Source organism: Necator americanus, chromosome V (assembly GCF_031761385.1).
Source record: "Necator americanus strain Aroian chromosome V, whole genome shotgun sequence".
NCBI lineage: Eukaryota > Metazoa > Nematoda > Chromadorea > Rhabditida > Ancylostomatidae > Necator > Necator americanus.
Window position 1 is genome coordinate 11,151,702 of NC_087375.1, and position 15,114 is coordinate 11,166,815.

A 15,114-nucleotide genomic window follows, 5' to 3' on the forward strand; every position below is an offset into this window, starting at 1 on the left:
GAAGATGAGTAAGGTTCTTTATTTTCCACCACCAAAACAAGGAGAAAAATTTCTAAGGTGTTCTCAGTATAACGAAAGAGTGCGGCTCAGTTTTTACAAACTAAAAAAAGTAAGGAATGCAGTAAAAGTAAACGCAACAATGGCCAAATTGTAGGTTATACTGGTCCCAAACTCCCCGATTATATTGTTCATTTCCAGAAATACCAATGAGAAGAAAGTCTTGTCGCAAAAGCTAGCCAAACAACTCGTACGAGAATCCATTTGTTCCCAATATTACGTAAAGTCAACGTGATCTAATACGATTGCATGACCACAGATAGCCAAAAAAAAAAAAGATTCCACATTTCAAAAGCAAAAAAAACTCCGAAGATTGCACTTAAGATTTAATAACTAGTCTTCAAATTTGAATCATGCAAGTACTTAAAGGGAACTTCTTCAGAAATCCAAGAATGTAGGCTGCACACACGGGGGTAAAACAGAGTCTTACGATTATAATTTTTGTTCAAACCCGAGTGTTTTTATTTCTAATGTAGCAGTTAGTATCGTGCATTCAGCATGCATGCATATTTTCTACTCATTAGGAAAGTCTACCTAAAATTAAATTAATTACTTCAATTCAAATTTGAATTAAATTAGTAGAAGTCATCCCATCCAGGAATTTTCAGCTATCCACGAACTATCTTCATATTCTCAAGCATAGGATCCGTTACCGTAACACCCCCCCCCCCCCCCCCCCCACCACCACCACACACAGGACTGCCCTTCTTGAGACAAACTTACGACGTTCCGTTCTGACTTGAGCAGAGACAATAAAGGTTCCCATAATTTATCCATTTTCTAGTCACCATGGTTCCCTTTGACAACACTATTCCTAATGTTAGCAAAAAAAAACATTGACATCCAAAGTACACCCTTCAACGTTCCGTATTACCGGTTCTTTCCAGGCCGCAAATAAGAAAGTTTTCTTAAGAAATTATATCAGCTAAAATCCAAAGCATAAATGCTTACCATCTTTAATTTGGCATGCCTGTGGCATTTTAAGATATGGTTATCCCGTTTAGTTCAAGGCCGAATATCTCCAGCCATTGTGGACTTGATCTGAGCCCATATCCGCTGGATGGACGGCGGCGAACCAGAACGACTCGGTATTCCGGATGATGGCGGTGATGAGTTGTCATTGCATGTGAATCCTCGAGCAGAAACCACTGTGGCACGAGAGTCTGCAACAAAAAGCGGGTACGTGCGACATCAGAAGTGTCTCAATGAAAGGAGGCTGCACAACTTGCTGAACAAAAACAATGGAAGAACCGAATGACGCTTATATGCACTTAGAAAACACAAAGATATAGAAAAAGAAAAAGTGAAAAAGGAGAAATGTTTACATTTCTAAGCTTCAAAGATGAGGAAACATTTGATGCCCGAAAGTTGTGCTTGATTAATGGTATAAATTGCTGAGTGTAACTTTAAGATCTCAGATTTAAACGATCCTACCAACACAAGGATATACGAGTTTAACAGAACTCCCCAGCCTATGGATCAAAAGATATAGAGTATCAATGAAGAAAAAGTCTTGACGCATAATAACCAGCCAGACACTACGAAAATTCAATTCCCTCCAGCATTGCGTCAAGTCAATGGGAGCTAATGTAATTACATAGTCACTTGTCAAAAAAAACAACAACAGTATGTCTGTTTTAACTAGGTTTTTTGAGGAAAGATTATATATCTTCCGGAAAAAGTTCGAAAAGAAACCATTTGCATTTGTATGTTTCTTCTATAAAGGTCAAATTCCGTTCTTTACACAATTCTATGATTCGTCCTTTCAATATAAAACAAAATTTTGCAGAACCGACACGTATAAAAATAGATTTTCCCATCTGAAGTCCCTTGCATTAGTGTCCACGTCCTGATGTAACATCCTATGAAAAGCTATACGCACAATCGAAATGGCTAGGCATTACAGTATAACAGCAAGTTATCTCAACCCTCAACAGCACTTCGCTAGACATAACATGTGGTTACGTAGTCGGATTATTGTGAATTTCAAACACTATCGAAGAATTAAAATATTGGATTGGAACGCACACTACTTTGTACGTATTCAACACGACAACATGTTTTAATGATGTCAGTCAAATAAGCCAAATTCATCCGTGAACCACGGACGATGAAAAAATATTCTGAATAGGAAAAGAGCTTATGAATTTTGAATCCTTCAATACGTCAATCAGTTGTGAAAAGAATCAAGAGTTTCACATGACAAATGAAAGATATCATCAATGACATACAAAGATTCAAACATATGTAACTATTCCGTGCCTAACTTTTAGTAACCATTTTTTTACTTTTAAAAAGAAATAAGCTTTTTGCACAAAACACAATCAGTAGAAATCTCTACTCTGATACAAGAACTACTTCTAAGGCACTAAAAATAAACGAAGCAGATAATGCTTTCGGATGCTAAATAAACACAAAACACAAAATAGCTTTCATGCGAATGTCGATTAAGCAGCAGCTTTAGCAGAAAAAGCCCTCAGGAGAAACGCGTCAAAATTTGAGAAATAATCAAACACGCTCGACTAGACTATTTCCTCTTATTTTCAGAACCAGTATAACCATAAATGACCGGCTTACTCCAGAAACCAAATGACGTCTTAAATCCCAAGAAATTGACCCGCTTAGACACAGCTCCATTATCCCCTCAACCATGGAAAAAAGCTTGATAGCTTCAATTTTTAAGAATGTTAGGAGAAAAAAAAAGGTTCTAATTAATTAACTAGTGTGCGCTGCGACAAATAATTTAACTGACACGTCTGACACTAACCGTTCAACTTTGCGTCTAAAGCATCCTCTGCAGAATCGATTGACAGCCTTTTCTGTGCTTCAGCACTATTTTGTTTAGATTGCTCTGCGTTGCGTTGGTCTTCTAGAGACTGTTGAAGAGCGACTGGAGTCAGCCATTCTTGGGGCAAACACTGAATCACATACAATAAATGAACGCGCAGATATATGACGAGAGCCTGCGATGTGCAAACATTTCCAAAGAGGTAACTGACTCTTTCTAAAAAAGGAATAGATCCACTGAGGTTCGCCAGTCGATTGATCCAGGTCGGAATATCATTTCCAGTAAGCGCCTGGAATATTTGCGATTGATCCAAGTCAGCTAAACGCATAGCTACGACTCACTTTAGCCAGAACAGCACTGAAATGGTTGCAATTTCTAGAGATTAGATGGTATCGGTCTCCTCGATACTCCTGACCAAGCGATTTGATCAGCTCTCGAACTCCAGCGGCAGTAATTGCTGTTTCTCCTATTACAATTGATTGTCTGAAACGGCCATTCATTTCCGACCATTGTATTTTATTCAATAGAAAACACAAGTGAAGTTCATTTTCAGTTCACATGATCATGTTATGGGACCAAATGCTGAAAACCAAATAAGGGTGCGGTGAACAGGTGTGAAGGAAGAAAAGAAAAACGTTAAAACACTATGTTCAGCTGAAACTTAGAAGTTGGAAACATATATTGTCGATTTCGAGAAAAAATACACACAAAATCAAAGTTTGCGTGGAAAGTTTTTGACAGGGACAGAAGAGCAACTTCTACATAGCATACTTTCTGTCAGCGTTCTGGTTTTGAAGCAATTTAGCTAACGTAACACTGCCACTCTTTGACCAAAATATTTGCAAATGGAAGTATGAAGAAACCTTGCTTCCCTTTAGGGTGGAGGATTTTTTTCAAAAATGCGCTGTTTTAAGACCCCCAGTTTTGAAAACAATACGCTTCAACAATAACTCACTTAAATTTGAAGTTTTCTCCTAGTTCTTCAGCATCTTGTGGCGAATTCTCGAAAACTCCGGAGAATGCGTAAGGATGCCCACCGTAAGCATATTCTCAAATCAAATACTTGGCAAAAATTAATGAAAACACAGATTATATTGAAAATCAATGAATAAAGCAATGATGAAAAACCCCAATAACTCACCAACTCCATAGACTTCGATGCCAGAATGGAAAATACCAAATCCTATATTCGATGCATAATCATTTAGCCAGTACTGAAATGAGAACTTATTGTTGAAAAGAAAAACTTTCTTATCTTTTAAATGATGAAAGCCCATCACTACAAAGAAAAACGTGAGGGAAAAAATATGATAAGTTCGCTAGTTAGTCCAAATCATCCAGGTTCCACAAATTATCTACATATTCCCCTTCATTGTTCGCACATGTGAAATTGATAAATACGCTTCCATACACATACGTAATAACTGGTTACGTTAACACTAAAAGAAAAATAACCGAGTGGACAATGGATAAGCTGCGCCATAATCTGTACTCTACCAGCCATCTAATAGAACAAGTCTGATCTCACTTTTTTCCTTGGAATTTTCCAGATTATCGCTCACAAGTCCTTAAAAAGCTATAGTAATGAAAAGCTTCAATAGAGAATCGATAAAGTAACATAGCTGGAACCCATGTTTTTTAAGCTTTCTAAAGCAGTTGCGAAAAAGTGGAATGAGCTATGGAAATTCTTGAAAATCCGTATAATCGCTAACTGTAACTCGCTTGTTGGGTATCCGTAATAAAACCATTCCCTCATAGTGCAGAAATGATAGTTAAAATAACGGTTGTTATGATCCCTTTAAAAAGGAACAAACTCGACGACGTTATTAAGGTAGGAGAAGACTTCTGTGACACGTTCTCGAGTGAAAATAGTGCTCTCAAAATAGCCCCAACATTTTACTACGAGATTCATCTAAATTCTCTCGTAGCCAAACGTTTAGTTAATGTTAAAACTATTTGAACAGTGTTGCTTAAAAGCAGTACCTCTTGCACTCGCAACGAAGAGCGATCTTGTCCTCATCCCTTAAGACTCCAAGGGAGAAAATCTCAAAAAAAATCATAAGTGACGACCACAAAATCCATAGGCTTTGAAGTTCAATCTTTTTAAACTTCTCAACATATACAGCATTAGTTAGAGTATTTTGTTGTTTATACCACTACTACCCCCCATACTATCCTGTGTAGCAAGCCAACAACACTTCCGAAAATTCCAAGAACTGTGATGTATGAGGATTAGCTTGTTGAAACTAAAGGAATCAGTTACAACAACAGAGAAACAACTACTGCCTCTCTCCTTCGTACTCCGAACTATTACCACAAGCTTAATTAGGTTGCTTCCAAAATTAATGACATTTCAGCATATATTTGCAGACATTATTAGGTTACAAGGAACAATTTCTTGCATAATATATATGGAACCATGTCGAGGAATTCCAAAACTTTGGGAATTCGATAAAAATAGAAAGGAAACAGCATTCCACACATTTTCTTTCGTTACAGAGATGTCTCATGCCTATGAATTTAAGGGTGCATCAAACTATGCGTCAAACGCTCGCTGAAATTATCTTCTTAGACCAAATAACCCTACAAACCTTCCACAAGATGACTCAACTTGTGTTTGCTTAAAACTGTCTCATCAACAAAAATACGCAGAAGATTTCACTGTGAACAGCTACTCTTGAACGACTCAAAAAATTGCTGATATTCGAGCAAGGGACGGTTTAGTGCAGTCGGTAAGAGGTTCCGCTGTCCAAACGATTGATCTTGGTTGGTTGGAAATTGGTTCGAATCCGTTCTAGTGCTCACCAACCCTTTCATCTTTCCGGTTCGATAAACTGCTATCAGAAGTGTCTGGAAAAATAAGAACACTGACTTGACACATCGGCCAGACCCCGCAAATCACTGTATGGGATAGTTCGTAAACCTCAAACGATTCTGAATTGATGTGAACGTTGTGGCGCATCCCAAGCGGATTCATTAAAGCCACACACTTTACACACTTTATCCGACCAAATCCTTCGGCACTTCACGCAATTAATGTATGTAGCATGCTTATTTTGGAGATTATGCACGTCCCTACAATCAGGAAAAAAACCGACATGAAACTGGAAATTCAGTCAGGTGAGTTTTATGCTAATTTTATCAGAAACACAGATCTTGTTTACAATGTGATGCAAATCTACTTTAATGAATTCATGACTGCGCATAGAAAAGTTGTAACAAAACAGAAAGGCCAATCGTTTAAAAAAAAATGTATGAAAGCCACGTCTACAAAAGAAGCAATATTAATAAAACTTCCTCAATCGCGTCATTAAAATGGAAAAGAAAAGTGAATGGTATTGGAGGAAGGCCGCATACGTTTTTTCTACAGGAAAAACGCATGTGACTACATAGTAAACAGAGGTGGGAAAATATTTCCATGAATTTAAAATTCACATGTCATTCTTACCACAAAAACAAACAACTGTTTGCTTGTCGACTTCATTCGACATGACGAAATCTTCGATGTGACACATTGATTTAGTACAATTGATGTGGGAACATTGACTAATTACTTACTGAAGTATTTGAAAAAATATATGCTGCAGCAGTTTTGCTCATCAATAGCATTTTTGCAGCGGATTTTAAAAAGTTGTTCTTGAAAAACAAGCAAGGCAGAGTTAAAACGTCATGTCCTCATAACGTAAACAATCAAATTTTGACAGTTAACCGCAATACATTTCGAAAGTAACTAATTAACAGAGCTAATTAAAAAGCAGGAACATTTGTACTCCTAAAGATCTGCGATGAAACCACAGGACTATGAAAACAACGTTACGCTGCAGTTTTCAAATCATGTAGTATAAATAAATAGGTAAACTGCTATTCTTTTGCTGATGTTTAAGGATTTCTTTTCAGTTTTGGTTCAAGGGTATTGTAACAGTAAAGAAATAACCTCTTCTATTCAAGTGTCCACTTCTTTATGCTATAATTCTAATAAGTTTAAAGTTTGTGTATATTTCTTTCTGAGTACAACGGTTCTTTTTGTTCTCCTGCTCTTTATAATAGTTTAAAAATGGAGTATATTCATGAGCAAAAGAAAGACGTTTGTCATGGGAACTACAACTCTTGAGCATAGAGCATTTCATCGTCGCCAAACCAGCCCTGTGTTTGTTTAGCCACGTAGAAGAAATCCGCTGAAACGACCGGTCGACCGGCCAGACTGGCGCCGTTTGCAAACTAGGAGTCGCTAACACCGGACGCAGCTGAGCGGACGACGGAGAAAGTACAAACTGCCTGTTCTATCCGTTCACTGCGTAGAATGATGACGTTTGACAGAAAAAAATCGCTGCACTTATTTGGGGATCAGCCACGTACGAATGATCACATAGCGCAACATAATTCAATTACAAAGCATCAGCATCAATGAATGATGTCAATGCGGTCAGGAAATGAGAGTGTTAGCTAAATAAACCATCGGACAAAGTTCAACTAAACATATAAAGTGTGAAGAACTGCAAATCCCAATTATGATCAAATCTCGTTAGCAAAGGACATCAGACGAGGAACCAGCTGTAGAGAACCACCTCACCTTTAAAAACTACATAATTTTTTTACACATTTTGCAACCTTCCCCTTGCAAAGTCAAGTGTGCATCTGCGAAAGGCTAAATGAGCCATTTAATAGAGATTCGTTTTGTCTTGAAAAAAACACGAAAAACTACTTGACTTAGGGATATTAATAAAGATATGTAAACTACCTTTTTACTTCCCTCATGCACAAAGGAAGCTAATATTGTTAAAACTCAAAAATAGCGCTTACGTGATGCATGTAGGTAAGAAATGATGCAGCAAACGTGCCAATACGAATATATCAAAAGGGAAAAAAAGAGAAACCCACGTATGTATGATGAAGAATAAAAGAAAAAGAACACAACGCACCATATCATAAACATTGAGTCGGACGGGAACTCGTGCCATGGTTGCCAACCAACGCACAGATGGATGAATGGGATAGTCACCAGCCAAGATGTCCCCACAATACACTAGAAAAAGTTTCCATTAATGTAAATCTGAGAGGCGCAGGGAAGCACGAAAGCAAGAAAAATCGAGAACGTTTTATGAGGGAAAAAGAAGAAGACAAATACTGTAGGCTAGCATATGGAACAATAGAAAAACAGCATATATAGTCCGTTGAAACATGTGATCGAAAGCACCGATGTAAAGTATCACCGGATTTGAAATACCACGGGGTGTATCCGGCGCATTGCAGCAGCGCCGTTTTAGTAGAAGTTAGTAATTGGTTTCCACCTATTTCATGATCGTCATCGTTCAAAAACAAGTTTTCATTTTAGGGCAGATTTAAGCTATGAATCAACAAAAAACAATTAAAGCGAAAATGTGGTATGGATAATGCAGTGACTCAAAGTTCTCACAAAACTGCGCCAGCACTGAAACTCGATTTCTCACGAAAATATAGGAATACTGCGGCAAATTGAGACACTTGTATCAATATTGAGGAACCTTCGTCTGTGATATTCATCAAGAACGCGAAGAAGTATAAACACAACAATAACGAGCACTTGCTGCAGCAGCAAAGCCTGTTTTTGCGAAACAAAGGTAGTCATTTCCTTCAATAATTAAGTGTTAATCTGTGAACTGTTTAAATTCGTCATTTGCTGCTTCTAAGCGAGTTTTAATATCTCTGGATTTGATTTGTTAGGAAAGACAAAACATAAGAAATAAACTGTGTGCGTACAAAGTCCGCGTAAAAGGATGAATACCAACCATGTTACAGTAATGAAAATATTCAAAGAAAAAAAAAGTGAGATCACGAACGTAACTAGAATTACGACCCCACATCGTTGTTGAGTAGTCACAGCACATTACACACTAGATAACTTTCAAGTGTGCGCGTAAACAATGTTTTTGGATGGAGATCGCAATTTTCAGGACAAGTTGTTCGTAACCTCTAGTACCATGCTCACAGAGAACTTTTTCTTTGGTAATGTAGCTACTTCGTAAAATTCACGGCTTTTTCTCCTTTAGGTTCATATTACTTGCTGACAGTAATTGAGTGCAACAAAAGCTGACAAATATATCAATCTCATTACAACTAGGTTGCTTTTTTTAATCGCAGTACACTTCGTTGAGATTTGAAAAAGTTTCAGGAAGCAATAACCGAAGACGGAGAAGCTGGAAATGGAATCACTTCCTGGTAGTTCCAGAAAACGTGGAACGACTTCAACGAGTTTACGATGAAACACTACTACTTCTAAGAAAATCCGTTGCAAAGGTGGGGGAACTCTAATTCTACTCAAAAAATACCCACTCAAATCTCGACATGTTCTTGTTTTCAACTTTAATCTTCAACTTTGATGCATTTGTTAGAAAATTATCTGAAAAGTGTCTCTTTCCTTAGAGAAATCGAGAAATGTGATGCTGCTAGACGTGTCACATGTCAACCAAACATTCTAATTAATTGAAAGGAAGTGTCAATGAGCAAGGAAAGAGTATAAAAAAAGCGAAAATAATATTCACCGGCAGTTGTGCGTATGATTAAAACGACTTCAAAGAACTAACATTCGAGGGAAAAACATCTAAAGTTGGAAAAATGAAAGAAATACAGGAATTTCAGGGGGAGAAAAAATTGCACTTTCACCGTACATACTGCTTATATGCTAAGCTGTTTCCGAACAGGATGGATTGTGAATAGTACAATAATCCACAATGATAGACTGTATAATGTGCCGAAAATCAAGCGGATAAAATTGCTTTAATTTTCGTAGTACACATTTTAAGGTTATCCAGTTTTGAACGAGGTTTGTTTGAGAAAGTAAAACTGTATCAACAATAACATATGAAAATAATCAACAATAACACTCAACTTGTGGGAAATCATGCGCTTAATCTAACAGGAAGAGAGAAAATGCGGGAAAAACGACAATAAATCTCTTCTTGTACGTGAACAATAAATAACACGAAAGGTAGGAGGGAATTTATAGTGTGCTTAATTAGAATAGAATAATGAAGATAGGATATATAGATCAGAATAATGAAGTGTCATGGACTAAAAAACGAAATATTAATAATATAAGCTTGTATAACAACAATAATTACGCGCAATTATTAACGAAAATAGTGTTAATAGACCTTCAAATCAATATACGAATAATGAGAGCTTCCGAATCAAGGAATGAGGATTACGTGTGAAGTGGACGGAAGAGAAGAACACGAGTGTGTGTGGCTTTAATGTTGATGATGGGCGGAGGACGATTTCCATGCATATACATACCTGCATACATACACACATACATACATACATGAGGCGGAGTGCGGAACAGGCTCTCGCCGCGACTCAACCGACAGGAGGGCTGCCCCCCGTCGGCAGCGCCGCGATGGCGATCGATATCCACAGCGTCAGCATCTGACGAGGAGCGGTCGGGTCCCCCCGGGGCGGCCCGGACTGGACGGGTTCGGATTAGTGAGAGTGCGACCCGACCAACGAACATCCGACAACCCGGTTCCATTCATCTGCACGCGCAACCCACGCAACAATTTGTTGTCCCAATGCCGTTAGTGCATTGGTCCTATCAAGGCTGAGCTTTGCGCGCTTGCGAAACTCTATCCGTCCGGGCCGGAGTGGATTATTCTGGCTTTGCTGCAGTATGGATGGGCGGAAAGGGGGTTGGGAGCGGGCACACTCCGGTTTTGCTCTAATCGTTTTGTGATTAGAGCACAAAAACAGTACCTAACTGTCAAATAACTTAGGCAGAGTTCAGAACCTTTCGTTTTTGGAGGCTGAAGCCTTACCCAAAAAGCCTCACCTATTAGAGGAAGCGGTAGAAGTTAAAAGAATTGCGATGCAGATGCTTTAACTTCTACCGCTTGAACCGCCTACTGCCTGAGCTTTGAAGTTATTCTAGATAGAGATTCAACTGCGCTCATCTGGGAGAAGACCAAGGTGCTCTATGCAGAATCTCCTTCTTCTTCTTCCTAGCGTTTGTCCCGCGTTGTTGCAGGGTCCGCTTTTCTGCTTCTTGTCTTCCATTTGGTTCTATCCATTGCATCAGCCGTACACAAACGTGCATCTATCATATCCAGCTTCACACGGTCTAACCAGCGAATCTTTGGCCTCCCGCGCGGCCTCACTCCTGAAACGTCGAGCTTCAGAGCGGTTTTGGCAACAGAATCTTCCTCCCGCCGCAATACGTGACCAAACCATCTCAGTCGCGCCTCCTTCATCTTCTCAGTTATCGGGACGACACCGAAGATGGAGCGCACAGTGTCGTTGGATACTTTCTCTTTTAGCGTCACACCTATCGTCCACCTCAACATCCGCATCTCCATAGCGTGCAGCACTCTTTCCAAGGCTTTCGTTGTCGGCCAGCACTCGCATCCGTAAAGGGCAACAGGACGCACTACCGTCCTGTAGATCTTCGACTTCAGTCGAACAGGGACTTTCTTGTCGCACAGTACCCCTGTTGCCATTTTCCATTTCATCCATGCAGCATTAACACGTGCTCGACCTTCTTGATCAATGTCGCCTGTGGAAGTCACTTTGGATCCAAGGTACTTGAAGCAGTTCACCTTGTTTAATTCGGTGCCATCAACACGAATTGAACCATCCTCTATCCTTGGTCCGCACTCCATGTACTCAGTTTTTGATGTGTTGAGGCGCAATCCATATTGCTGCAGCTGATCCTTCCAAGACTGCACTTGTTTCTGAAGATCATCTCGAGACTCCGACGCGAGCATGACATCGTCGGCAAAGAGTAGAGTCCACGGATGCTGCTTCTGGATTTCCTTCGTTATCGTGTCCATGCACAGTATGAACAGCAGAGGTGAGAGGGATGAACCCTGATGAACCCCTACTCGTACAGGGAATGGCCTGCTTGTTCCAACAGCACATCGTACAACGCTGGTAGGCTTCGCATAAAGCAGCTTCGTCCACCTCACATATTCTTCTGGTACTCTATGCGACCTCATGGACATCCATAACAGCTCATGTGGGACACGGTCGAAAGCTTTCTCGAGATCGAGAAAAGCAAGATGCACACTGCGGTTCTTCTCTCGATGTTTCTCCAGGAGGATTCGGACAGCATGGATAGCATCTATAGTGCTGCAGTCCTTCACAAAACCGCACTGGTTGAGTGAAACGCTAACAATTTTCCTCAGACGAGCTTCCAGGACACGCTCAAAAATCTTCATCGTATGGCAGAGCAGTCGTATAGGCCTGTACGAGGTGCAGTCAGCAATGTCTCCTTTCCCTTTCCAGACAGGCACGGTCACGGAAGTTTGCCAAACGTCTGGAGTCCGTCCTTCTGCAACGATCTTGTTAAATAGAGTTGCGAGCCACATGGACCCTCGATCTCCTAGCAGCTTCCAGATATCAACAGGTATGTCATCAGGACCGGTTGCCTTGTTCGACTTCATTTTTGCGAGGGCAGCACTGACTTCGACGGCAGTAATTGGTAGAACAGGACCCTCGACGCTGGGAACGGTTGGGATGGGAGGATGACAGAACTCTTCGTTACACAAGTGATTGTAGTACTCTCGCCACCTCTCCAGGATCTGACCAGAGCGGCGCAGAACGGCTCCATCAGCTCCCTTAACGATCTTGGTGTGCTCCATATCCAACGTTGAGCGATGACGTGCTCTGACTAAACGATACACTGCCCGCTCGCCTTCTCTGGTATCAAGCATGTCGTACACAGCCTTGTAGCGGTCCGACTTCGCCTTGGAGACTGCCTTCTTAGCCTCCCTCTTCGCCGCTAGGTAAGCACCCCGATCTTCAGGCTGACGCGTCCTCCACCAGAGCTTATACTTGGACTTCTTCTCACGAATTGCCGCCTGAACTTCCTCGTTCCAAAACCACGTAGCCTTTTGTACCTTTGGCTTACCTAGAGTCGTCTTTCCCAGAGTGTTTTCCGCGGTCAAGCGTATAACGCTGGAAGTAGACAACCACATTTCCTCCACACTACGAGTAGGGTGGGGAAGTGTAGATGGAGCCACGGACGCGAAAAATACCTCCTTTCGATCCTTCAGATTCCACCATTTGATGCGCTGTGTTTCAGTCCTTGGATGTCTCTTCCTTGGACGGGAGATTTTCAAGTCCATAACGAGCAGATGGTGTTGGGCAGCGACATGATCTGTAGGGATGACTTTTGAATCCTGCAGAAGTCGGCGATCTTGTCGGCGTAACATCCAGAAATCTATTTGTGTTTCACGACCGCCGCTGGTGTACGTGATCAAATGCGATTTTCTTTTCCGATACTGCGTGTTAGCAATGATCAAGTCACTTGCAACAGCATACTCCAGGATTCGCAACCCGTCGTCGTTACGAGCTCCATAGCCGTATCCACCATGACAACTCTCGAATCCGTCTTTCCGGGAACCGACATGTCCGTTGAAGTCTCCTCCGATTAAAAGTACTTCTTCGCTTTCCAGGGATTGGACGTACTGCTCCAGATCTTCCCAAAAGCACGCCTTCTCTTCTTCACTACAGCCCATCTGTGGCGCATAAGCAGAGACGACTCGCAATTCCACTTCTCCTGTATCTACTTTTACAGCCATCAAGCGATCCGATAGTCGATCCACCGCTGTGACGCTATTTCTAAACGACTCGTTCAATATGATACCAACGCCGTTGCGATTTGATGTGCCGTGGTAGATCAGCTTGTAGCCATCGCCTAATTCCCTTGCCTTGGAGCCTTTCCAGCGAGTCTCCTGTACACAACATATGTCAACACGGCGTTTTCTGAGACTGTCTGCCAGTTCACGACTTCTTCCAGTAAGCGTCCCAACGTTAAGTGTTGCCAAGCGCACTGGATGTTGCTGGCGATGGCGGACTAACTTCTTTGGCCGGCTTCGTCCTCTAGCCGGTAGCCCTCGCATATTTGCCACATTGCCCGGGCGAGGACAATGCGCGTCGCTTCTGGGGTACGCCCTAGCTTCTGAAGAACACATAGTAGACATTAGCAGTATGACGCGACGGGGGTGTTGTCCTCGGTCGGCTTGTCGCACTAGCAAGCTAGCAGCCTGGCACCGGAATCGTCGTACTACCTCCTCACTTAGCTAGCCTGTAGCCTTGGCCCAAGGACCGGGCTACTAGCCGGACACCTTTGTGGCATGGTTGAACCTGCCGAGACGAAGTCTCGCCACCATAGCTGCCCGACGGCCAGGGCCACCGCTGCGCCGCTTTGAGGCGTGAGGTAGGATTTGCAGCAGGTGCTCTATGCAGAATAGATGCTTAAAATGATCGAGTGATTGATCAAAAGTCCATCGATCGATTATGTATAATTTACTGAATCAAAACATTAAACGTTCCAATTCCATGACGAAATTCACTTTTAAATCGATTTCAATTGACAATTAATTCAAGAAGAAAAAAAAAAAACAGCTACTTTTCATGTCTTATATATCCCCTACTTGAATGTTGTTGCATCCATATTAATGAAAATTGGCAAAAATAACATAACATAACACTGTCGAATGTTACAGAATCAACGAATAGCGTCCTTTCGGATGACTGGGATCAATATCATCTATAAACTCTTCTTTTTTTGCCTGCCCCGATAATTTAACTTCTCCCCCGTGCCACACTTCAGTTCTCTGATATTAAGGAGGGGATACTTCCTAATGAGTTTCCATTCGACACAAATACTCACGACATTCTTCTCGTTCGGATGCTTATGCTTCTGCATTACTATGAAAAAAAAGAAGATAGAGCTGGAATTACTAGTACCTTAACATTAACGAATTCTCCAAACAAAGTTACTCGAAGTGAATAGCTCAGCCATATCACGTAGTATTTCCCACGAGGAAAAAGAATCAAAAATAGCCCCAGAGATGGTTCCTCCGCAATTCGCAATCGACAGCTAAGAGCGATTTTTGTGCCCTAAGAACGATCTTTGCACTTTAATCGCTAAGAGATTAGAGCAGTCCTGGAGTGCCCTTTCTGAACTCTTTGTTCGACCGTGGCCGAATCTTAGCATCCCAAAACTCAGAAAAACTCACCAAAAAATCTCAACATTTTTAAGCATGTATAGACCTTCTCACGACAGATTTAGTGCAGACTACGCATAATTGTCAGCATATCCTGCAATCTTCTTCGGTAGAATCCATGAAAAAAAAACCAGCATTCCAAAAGGAAACATAGTTTTATCCATTCGGCCCTTCAAATCAACACCTTCCGGCAAGCACATAGTTTCCTATGACGTTTTTAGAGCAAAATAAGCACTAGGATCCATCCAATCAAGAGAAATTATCAGTAGAAATTCCCCTCTCAAC

At 41.1% G+C, this 15,114-nt stretch overlaps 2 protein-coding genes across 4 annotated transcripts; both read right to left on the bottom strand.

The window, feature by feature from the left end:
- Positions 1-1,062: 1,062 nt before the first annotated feature.
- On the bottom strand, positions 1,063-10,352 carry RB195_013541 (uncharacterized protein; the record flags this gene model as incomplete). Of its 2 annotated transcripts, XM_064203404.1 has the most annotated exons (8): positions 1,063-1,220; positions 2,825-2,975; positions 3,057-3,134; positions 3,187-3,328; positions 3,801-3,894; positions 3,987-4,059; positions 7,765-7,868; positions 10,142-10,352. In XM_064203404.1, 8 exons carry the CDS (start codon positions 10,350-10,352, stop codon positions 1,063-1,065), a joined length of 1,011 nt encoding a protein of 336 aa, XP_064059285.1. The 2 variants fall into 2 exon arrangements, with proteins under 2 accessions (XP_064059285.1, XP_013301386.2); XM_013445932.2 differs by lacking the exon at positions 10,142-10,352 and having other exon boundaries at positions 7,765-7,803.
- Positions 10,353-10,818: 466 nt separating this feature from the next.
- On the bottom strand, positions 10,819-13,791 carry RB195_013542 (uncharacterized protein; the record flags this gene model as incomplete). 2 transcript variants are annotated; one of them, XM_064203405.1, is made up of 1 exon in its annotated part: positions 10,819-13,791. In XM_064203405.1, the coding sequence occupies one exon, from the start codon at positions 13,789-13,791 to the stop codon at positions 10,819-10,821; it is 2,973 nt and encodes a 990-aa protein (XP_064059286.1). The 2 variants fall into 2 exon arrangements, with proteins under 2 accessions (XP_064059286.1, XP_064059287.1); XM_064203406.1 differs by having other exon boundaries at positions 10,819-13,719.
- Positions 13,792-15,114: the final 1,323 nt, after the last annotated feature.